Source organism: Urocampus carinirostris, chromosome 6 (assembly GCF_059441175.1).
Source record: "Urocampus carinirostris isolate Australia breed hairy pipefish chromosome 6, RoL_Ucar_1.0, whole genome shotgun sequence".
Taxonomy (NCBI): Eukaryota; Metazoa; Chordata; class Actinopteri; order Syngnathiformes; family Syngnathidae; genus Urocampus; species Urocampus carinirostris.
In genome coordinates this window covers 1,724,202-1,733,981 of record NC_142354.1, presented here as the reverse complement: position 1 = coordinate 1,733,981, position 9,780 = coordinate 1,724,202, and the positions used below count along the sequence as shown (strand labels likewise).

General features: G+C 45.0%; 1 protein-coding gene across 1 annotated transcript in view; it reads left to right on the top strand.

Annotated features, from left to right (window-relative positions):
* Positions 1-2,111: 2,111 nt before the first annotated feature.
* LOC148363516 (protein FAM107B-like) overlaps positions 2,112-9,780 on the top strand; it is a 56,801-nt gene continuing 49,132 nt past the window's right edge. The window contains exon 1 of the mRNA XM_088337422.1: positions 2,112-2,262. Coding sequence (XP_088193548.1) covers positions 2,239-2,262 — 24 coding nt within the window. The 5' untranslated portion in view covers positions 2,112-2,238. The remainder of the gene's footprint in view (positions 2,263-9,780) is intronic.

Here is a 9,780-nt window from a genome sequence, read left to right as displayed (position 1 = left end):
ATTGTTTGATGGTGAAATGCTAAAAATAGTACCGTATTTTCCGCACTATAAGGCACACCGGGTTATAGGGCGCACCCCCAAAAAATAATTTTTGGTCCTATTTTTCCATACATAAGGAGCACCGGATTATAAGGCGCTACAATGGGAACGTCGACAAAACAGTCATATAGTTCAGTCAAACTTATTACCCCCTTAACATTCCGAAAGCTTGCAAAGAAGCAAATACGTGTCTCAGACATGTACGGAAACAGATGTCACTCAAATGATTCGTTCCAAATATCATTCGGAAGATTAATGTCTTGGGATTCAAGAAATTCCAACCACTCCTTAGTTTCTATTTTCTTTTTCGCTCGCAACTTTACTGTGCATATGACAATAAACACTTGGAATTGAGTTTATTTTAAAAATAGATATCACAGAAACATCGAGATCAGTCTTAAACAAGATACTGGGAAAATATATAGCCGGAGTAGCTCACCGAAGTTGTTGTGTTCAATAATAATGTGCAACCATGGTCCTCTTATATCCGTGAGTGTAGTAAATCCAGGAGAGTAAAATATTTACAAATACAGTACAGAATAGTAAAAGACTGTTTACTCTATGCCGTAGTTCTACCTAACATGCTATTCACATTAATCTTTTTCGGCCAATTGCAGGCTCTGTTTTGTCCCTTTAGCCTATGCAAGCCTGTAAATGATAAAAAAGATCCGCCCCCTTTACATCCGAATAACTTTAGCCAATAGTGATCGATTCAACTGATGATTGACACATCTTTTTTGGCCAATTGCAGGGTTTGTTTTGCCCTTTTAGCCTATACGAGCCTGTAAATGATAAAAAGGATTGGCCCCCTTTACCTCCGAATAACTTGAGCCATTAGTGATCGATTCAACTGATGATTGACACATCTTTTTTGGCCAATTGCAGGGTTTGTTTTGCCCCCTTTAGCCTATGCGAGCCTGTAAAAAGCTTAACAATATAGTTAATAGTAAATCCAGGAGAGTAAAATATTTACAAATACAGTACAGAATAGTAAAAGACTGTTTACTCTATGCCGTAGTTCTACCTAACATGCTATTCACATTAATCTTTTTCGGCCAATTGCAGGCTCTGTTTTGTCCCTTTAGCCTATGCAAGCCTGTAAATGATAAAAAAGATCCGCCCCCCTTACCTCCGAATAACTTTAGCCAATAGTGATCGAGTCAAATGATGATTGACACTTTGGTTACCAATGAAACGCCCAGCACGGGCATTCTCCCCGTACCACCGATCGCCTCGATTCTCACTTCTCTCCCATCCTCCAAATTCAACAACTCCTCAAAATACTCTGTCCATTTCTCCCTAACTTGCTTACCGCTAACCAATAATTTACCGTCCTTATCTTTCACTTTCTCCTCCTTTCCAGACTCACTCTTTCTTACTCTTTTGAGTGTTACACACTTAATAATTATAAGATAGTACAACTGTTTGGGATTACAGTGCAGTTAGCTTTGTTTAGTCTGCATGTTTCGTCTGGCAGTTCCTCTTGATATTATATTCTCAGTGAACAGCCACCCACAGTCTCTTGGCAAATTAGAAAGACACAGTTGTTTCAGATGTCAGTGAAAAAAATACTCCAATTTCCACTTGTCCTGGAAGCAGCGGCCCTCACAGTCAACTTTCCTTTCTTGATTTTCAGTCGCCATGTCGGAAATGGGGTGGGCTAAAATTGACCAAAGGGCTACTTCCATCATCTGGTGAAATGCTGTTTGTTTTTTGTTTTTTTTGGGTACAATTTTTCTTAACACATATTATTAACATTATGTCAGAGGCTGCAGCCCAGTAAAAATTGTTCCCAAGCTGTAACTGGCCCCCAGGCCAGACTTTGGACATGGCTGGTTCAGGGGATGGTGTATTTGCGGCCTGTGCAGTCCTTGGAGACATGTTTTGAGGACTGTACAAATAAATATGACTTGACCTAATAAATAAATAAAGGGTTCTAGTTCGTGAATTTTGACAATCGCGGGCCCTTTTTGGAACGTAACCCTCGCGAAAAACGAGGGATTATTGTAATCAGATTACTTAAACCATTTAACTTTAATCTCCTCCTTAGATGCCCAGAGCAGAAAGTCAGGATGGGGACAGATGGCCTTCTCTCCCTGCAACTCATTCTTCACTTCTTCAGCATCAAATAGGTTGCTCTGTGCCAGAGAGGAAGACAGAGAACTTGCCCAATAGAGGAGTGAGCCTCTTACCTAGATCATGGGATCATCTCATGGGAAAAAGGTCTGTTCACTAAACCCTTTACCCTAGCTTTTGCCTTTTCATAGCAAACTTGAACTAGAATATAAGGACACGAAGACAGCATTTGAAAAACCCTCAGATTGGGCCAATGTCGATGTGGAATGAACCATTTTGACTGTGTCCAAATGACTCTAGTCTGCAGTGCCGTTCAATGTGTTGACTTAAATGTGACAGTGGTATCATGGGAAAGAAATGTAGCTAGAATTTAGCCTGGGTTCAATTCTAATAACCATCTCTGTGAAAGATTTACTAAAATGTTCCAGCATGGTGGATAAAGTGGTTTCTCAAGGCACTTTGGTTTCCTCCCACATCTCCAGTTAATGCATTGGGGAGTGTAATTATCCCGAGGCATGAGTGTCGGTGTGTGTGTGTGTGTGTGTGTGTGTGTGTGTGTGTGTGTGTGTGTGTGTGTGTGTGTGTGTGTGTGTGTGTGTGTGTGTGTGTGTGTGTGTGTGTGTGTGTGTGTGTGTGTGTGTGAGAGAGACCGTATGGTTGTCTGTCCAAATCAAAGTTGGGTACATCACTAAAGAAAAAGTTAATTAATCAAAACGTAATTTTGTTAACCCCCAGAATACTGACAACCGGGACCAGACCAAGTATTTTGACGAAGAAAAAATAAGCTGAACAGAGCAGTTCAGTTGAGAACTTTTACGACAAAGTTACTAAATTTTAAAAAAGAGAAGGTTTCCCTCAGGATTGGCATTGAAAAATGGCTCTCCCCCTATCTTATAAAAAATGGGCGTCGATTCTACAAAATGCAAAATTAAACTTACTAGGATCAAATTTTTCTGTCAAAGTTAGGAGGTTACATGTTCACAAACAGACCATTGTTAAGCTTGAAACCAGCTGGATGTTTAAGGTTGTATAATAAGAGTATGGCAGATTCAAGGGCACTTGAAAACATAACTGTCAAAGTACAGACAGAAAGTAAATACTTTAATCAAATATGGGATAGGAATATGGTGCATTTATAACAACTAAATGAATAATGTAATTATCAAAGTAATAAGATGATTAAATTATTAAAAACAACACTTTGGGTACATCTTGGATCGGAATTTTAGACAAATTTTACAGGAACGATAAGGGCTTCAATTTTTATATTAAAGCAGGGGCCTCAAAGTGTTGTTCCTTGGGCCGCAATTGGCAAGTTTGAGACCCTTGTTTTAAAAGGTAGAGGAGTTACGCACCATGTTGTAACAATAGTTGAGTTACAAAATGTTATCGATAACATGTTACAGTACTTATTACAGAGAGAAATAATTACGTTCCAATAGCACATTCCTTTGTAGTGTCCCCTGCCCACTACCTGTAATCAGGTGGGATGGGCTCCATTGACCCTAGTGAAAAGAAACAGTCGGAAAAAATGAATTACCTAAAGATTCAAAAATTTATTTAAAACAGCTACGTATAAAATAAATAGAACAAAACGTACACACCACCCCGTGGAAGCAGTGAACCATTCATATTCCTTAGCCTTTGCAATCTTGAGAGCTTGCAATCAAACACTTTTTGTTTCTGGCCAACCATTGGCTAATGAGAAGCTAACCCCGTGATTTCAGTATTGTTTTGATAGTTGTAATTTCGGCTCAGATGCAAGTAAATACGGTAGACAATATCTCAATGAGGAGATATTCACCAACCTCATACTCAACTCTGTGTTTGAGACAGTACCTTCCAGAAAGTTGGATTTTTACTTATCAGTCCACAGAATGTTTCTCCAAAGTTTTGTGGATACTCAAGATCCTTTTTGGCAAATGTGAGACGACTCTTTGTGTTATTTTGTGACAGCAGTGGTTTTCACCTGGCAACTCTCACGTGGATTCCATTTTTGGTCAGTGTCTTTCTTATAGAGGAGTCATGAACACTGACCTTAACTGAGGTTAGTGAGGCCTACAGTTCAGGGTTCTTTTGTAACCTACTGTATGAACAGGGTTGCATTCTTTGAGTTATTTTAGTTGGTTAACCACTCCTGGGAAGGTTTGCCACTGCTCCAAATGTTCTCCATTTGTGGATAATGTCTCTGGCAGTCGTTTGTTGGAGTCTTACATTCTTGGAAATGGCTTTGTGATCCTTCCAGACTTCAATTCTTCTTTTCTTTTTTTTTTACTAATTTCTTCTGGACTTTCTTTGGATCGTCACATGTCAATTGTGTTCATGAGATTCATTTTGTCTAACAGATTCAATTTAAGTGATTTCTTAAAAAAACACAGGTGGTGACAAACAATTTTGGGTTTAGTCTGTATAATTGAACTCACCTTTCCCAATTTGGTGATTCACTGTTACTTTGGGATTTTACAAGGCAAGGGCAACGTCTTTTTCACATAGGGTTAGATAGGTTAAGAGTTTTTTGGTACCTTTATAAACAGAATCGACATTTCAAAACTGCATTTTGTATTTCCTTGTGCTATCTCTGGGTGATAATAAAATGTGTTTGATGATCACAAATCTTTGGATGTGATAAATATGCAAAAAACACATAATTCAGGGAGGGGGCGAATACTTTTTTACGGCACTGGACATATAAACATGAGTCTTGTTACTTCTATATTCCTCTATGCTTGCGAGACATGGATTCCCACAGCAGAACTGGAAAAGAAAATCCAAGCCATGTAGATGCAATGCTACAGTAAACTTCTAGGCATCAGCTTCTTTGCCCATGTGACAAACGAAATGGTGCGCAACACAATCGGAGGGCACAATGGACCCTACGAACAACTGTTGTCAACTGCGCGCAGACGGAAACTTAATTGGTAAGGTCACGTCGCAAGATCATCAGGGGTGACCAAGATTATTCTCCAGGGACTGTGCCCAAGGGGGCAGAAGGAGAGGAAGAATGAAAAAGAACTGGGCCAGGACGACAACATGAAGGAATGGACTGGTGCCAACTTTGCCACAACCCAAAAACAGACTAGGAACCGTCAACAGTGGAAAAGCTGTCCAGAGTTGTGTCCTCATTGGTGCCCTGCCTACCATGTGGTTAAGGGATCCGTGAACTGTGGTCCATAAACATACAAACATCTCATCTCATCTCATCTCATCTCATCTCATCTCATCAGCTGCACCGCTTATCCTCAGTAGGGTCGCGGGGGTGCTGGAGCCCATCCCCGCAATCATCGGGCAGTGGGCAGGGGACACCCTGAACTGGTTGCCAGCCAATCGCAGGGCACACAGGGACAGACAACTCGCTCGCTAATTCACACCTAGGGACAATTTGGACCGGCCAATCCACCTGAAATGCATGTCTTTGGAATGTGGGAGGAAACCGGAGTGCCCGGAGGAAACGGGTACCCCCAAAAAAACCAAAACTTTACTGGTCTTTGTTTGTGGTGTGAAATGGCTGGTGTTAACTTGCATTTGCAACGAAATATTGCCATTTACTCTCAAAGAGTTTACATGACCCTAAGTTATTTTTTATTTTTTTAACATTATTTTGCCAAGGCAAAGGCCACAACCCTCTGAAAAAGGGTTCATGGCCCACCTTTGGGTCCCAACCCACCAGTTGAGAGCCACTGCTTTACAAATATCAGCAGCACCTGAGATCTGTATTTTTGTGGACGTGAAACGAACATAAGCTGTAAGTGCTTTTTTTTAAAAGCACTACTTAGAAACCGAGTACAATAACACAAATTACAGTTTGTGCATCAACTTGTGTTACTGAGTTAGTCAAGGAATTGTTATACAAGCATGGTCAGACATGCCTGCGTATTTACAAAGCATTTCGAAGAAACAGCTTGAGTGACAAAGTAGATTAATGCCTATTTTAGTACTTCAAACTCTTCCAGCTAAAAAGTCAAACACACTCACAACTGTCATTGGTTAAATGAGTGTATTTGACCCTAATTTTAATCATTATCCCAGTAACCACATGGTAATAACATGGTAAGTTGATATTTTAGAAATTCAAATTAAAAAATCCCTGTTCATGGACAAAAATAATCTATTCAAGTTCTGATGATAATTTTTGAGCAATTAAGAGAATAGAATGACACTCTATTTGTGTATTGAACAAATGTCTTTATCAATTTTTTATTATTTATTTTACAGGAAATACAACAAATAAGATTACAATTTATAGGATTTATAAAGCAAACACAGTTTTTGGCTACGTTTTTAGCTTTGTAGCAAACTCACTTCTTACATTTTAGCTATTTAGAGAGTTATCTAACTAGCTTTTTACATTTTCTGCATAAAATACAGCTAACATTTTATCTTTTGTGCGAGTTATCAAGAAAAATGTTCTCCTTTTTTGTTCACAAAGGGACCACATCTCAGTTTATTGTGATTTTGTTGGTTTTATTTCTTTTTCCTGCCCATAATTGTCAGGAACCAGAATGGAATCTCGGACCCAATTGCGTTCGTTCAAGGAATATTTATTGAATTGAGCTGACAAAGCTTGCTCAGGAAGTCGAGGATTGTCGATCGCTAGCAGAAGGTGGAAGAACCGATGAGCCGGAACCTCGGGAACGACCTCGGCGCGGAACTGGTTAGTCCAGATTCAGGCAATAGGTAGACTGGCAGGCAGGCTTCATGTCAGACCGGTCTCGAGACACGCCGACGGACGATCCAATATGGCTGGCACACAGACGTCGAGACCGGTGGTAAGGCAGACGGACGGACGTCGAGACGGGCGGGCGGACAGACATCGGAAGGACAGACGTCGGCACCGGCGAGTGGACGGACGTCGAGACCGGTGGGCCGGTATGCAGGCAGGCGAACCAGGCGGACGGATCAGCGGTCCAGGCGCCCGGACGAACGACGCGTCAGGCAGGCATGCGGACGGAGGGTCGGGCAGGCGGACAGACTGACGTCGAGACAGGCGAACGGACGGGCCGGGCTGGCAAGCAGGCGAGCCGGGCTGACAAGCAGGAGAGCCGGGCAGGCGAGCAGACGGCCGGGCAGGCGAGCAGGCGGGCGGCACTGGCGAACCGGCAAACTGATGGGAGGAGACCTGGAAAGGATAGGATGAGAGGTTGTGTGAAAACAGGTTCGTTGACATTCAGCCACCCCACTCCAGGACCGCCCCTGTCCGCCAGTCCAAGCAAAGGTTGTGCTTAACCAGCCAAGGTTGTCCCAGGACGAGCGGTTGACCGGGGGAAGGAAGCAGGTAGAAACTTATCCACTCGCGGTGGTTACCAGATATTCTCATCTCCACCAGCTCTGTAATTTGTGATGCCGTGCCCAATAGATGCCCATCCAGAGCTTGGGCAGGAACTGGGGTTGGAAGGGAAATGCCTCTCAACCCCATACTCCGGGAGAAGGCCGCATCCAGGATATTGATCTCCGCGCCCGAGTCCACAAGGGCGGACAGGGACCGGGTTGACCCGGAACTTCGAAGGTGCACCTGGAGCCTTGGCCTTCCAATTGGGGGAATCGGGGTGAGGATGAAACCCAACTGGACGACTCCAACCATCCGGTGAGCTCCCCCTTTTGATGGGCAGGATGATGCCCAGTGTCCTTGCCCACCACCGTACAGACAGAGGCCGGTAGAGAGTCGGCGCTGACGCTCCTCGACGGACAGCGACGTGCGATCCACCTCCATAGCCTCTGGTGGGTCTAGAGCAGGCGTGTCAAACATGCGGCCCGGCGGCCAGATCAGGCCCACTAAGGGGTTGAATCCGGCCCGCGAGACAACGCTCAGAGAAGCGCAAGAGAAAAACGAGCTGCAGGTCGAAATATGTCCACTTGATGTTGCCAAAGCCAGGTGCCTCGAACAAAGACACTGTACTTGTATGTGTTTCTCTCCCTCTCTCTCTTCCTCCCTTTTCCTCTCTTTTCCTGGCTCTCTCGCTATCCCTTTTCCTCTCTCTCTCGCTCTCCCTTTTCCTCTCTCTCTCTTTTCCTCCATTTTTCTCTCTCTCTCTTTTTCTCTTTCATTGTCCCACCCACTCTCTTTTTCTCTCCGCTTTGTCTTATTTCTTTCTCTCTTTTTCTTTCTCTCTAATATACTAGTCCGGCCCCGACAGAATGTTTGTTCTATCGTGTGGCCCCCGAGCTAAAACGAGTTTGACACCCCTGGTCTAGAGGAATCGCGGGTGGCTGCCGGAATGTCGAGACGGCGTCGACCCTCTCGAGCGAGCAGGAAGCTGGGTGGCTCCGGCGGACTCTTTCACGGCGTCGCCTCTGGACCCGACGATTGATCCGTGCTGTCAACACAATCGCCTCGTCGAGCTTGGCCGGAGGAGCGTGGGCCACTAACTCGTCCTTCACATAGTCCGCTAGTTCCAATTGCTTTGGCACGCTAGTGTCCGAAAATCGATGGAGTAGTCGGCAATGGTGCACCTCCCCTGGCAAATGTTCATGAGCGACCGGGAGGCGTCGGCCGAAGAGGAGCCTGTAGGTCGAACGATGAGCATGCCGTCGAACCCCCTTCAAACTTGGCTGTTCCCCAAAGTCGAGCCCTTCCACATAGGTGATTTATTACGAATGTCACTTTCGCCGCTTCGGTCGCGAATTTGCGGGGCTGGAGGTCGAAAATCAGACGGCAGTTTACTAAGAAGGGGCGGATCTGGGCGGGATCCCCACAGAACATCTCCAGCGCGCCCAGTTGTGGCTCCGCCATTTCGAGGGCGGGAAAATTCACGCGCGTAGGAGGCGGGGCTTGCGGCGGCACGGCAGGCAGAGAATTACCTGGAGGCGGAACCGATGCGTGCAGCTGACGAGCGAGCATTTCTGGGAGGGCGTCCAACTTAGCTTGCTGGTGCTGAAGCATTTCTTGTTGTTGCCGGATAAGTCGGAGAACGGCGGACACGTCACCCGAAATCCGTCGGAGCTCCGCCTCAGTCCAATGCGAACGCGACATGGCTCCTTTCTCTGATCGGCGCTCGTGAGAAACGTTTGCTGGGTCCTATTTCTGGTCAGACCGTTCTGTCAGGAACCAGAATGAAATCTCGGACCCAGTTGCGTTCGTTTTCAAGGAATCTTTATTGGATTGAGCTGACAGAGCTTGCTTAGGAAGCCGAGGATTGTCGATCGCTAGCAGCGTTGAACGCAATGGCAGTTCCGTGACAGATAGGCAGAATCGATACGTCTTAGCAGGCAGGTCGATCGCCAGGGCAGAAGAGCAGGTCGTAAGCGTGGGGCAGAAACAGGTCGACACAGAAGACAGGCAGGAATCAAACAGAAAAGGTCTTTGGTACTGGAATCTGGCAAAACACACAGGGAGACACAAGTACGGTCTGACACCCTCCTCTGGCCGCTGACAGCTTTAGAGGAGAGTGCCAGCCAATCAGAGAGCGCGCTCCTGCGCGCCAAACGATTGCAACAGATGTCTTCATTTTGGCAATCATGACACATAATAATGTACTAAGAAAGTTAGTGATAAGGAATAGGACGGTAAGGGCCCGGTCACACAGCCTTTCACGGGCGTATCGAGGCTGAATCACGGCCAGAAATTTCTGCCTGTGAAGCAGACGCTGTGGGACGCTTTGAGATCGCCATACAAACGAGATACAGCCGTGCTTTACACGCGGGCGGAAATTCACACGCGGGCGGCACACG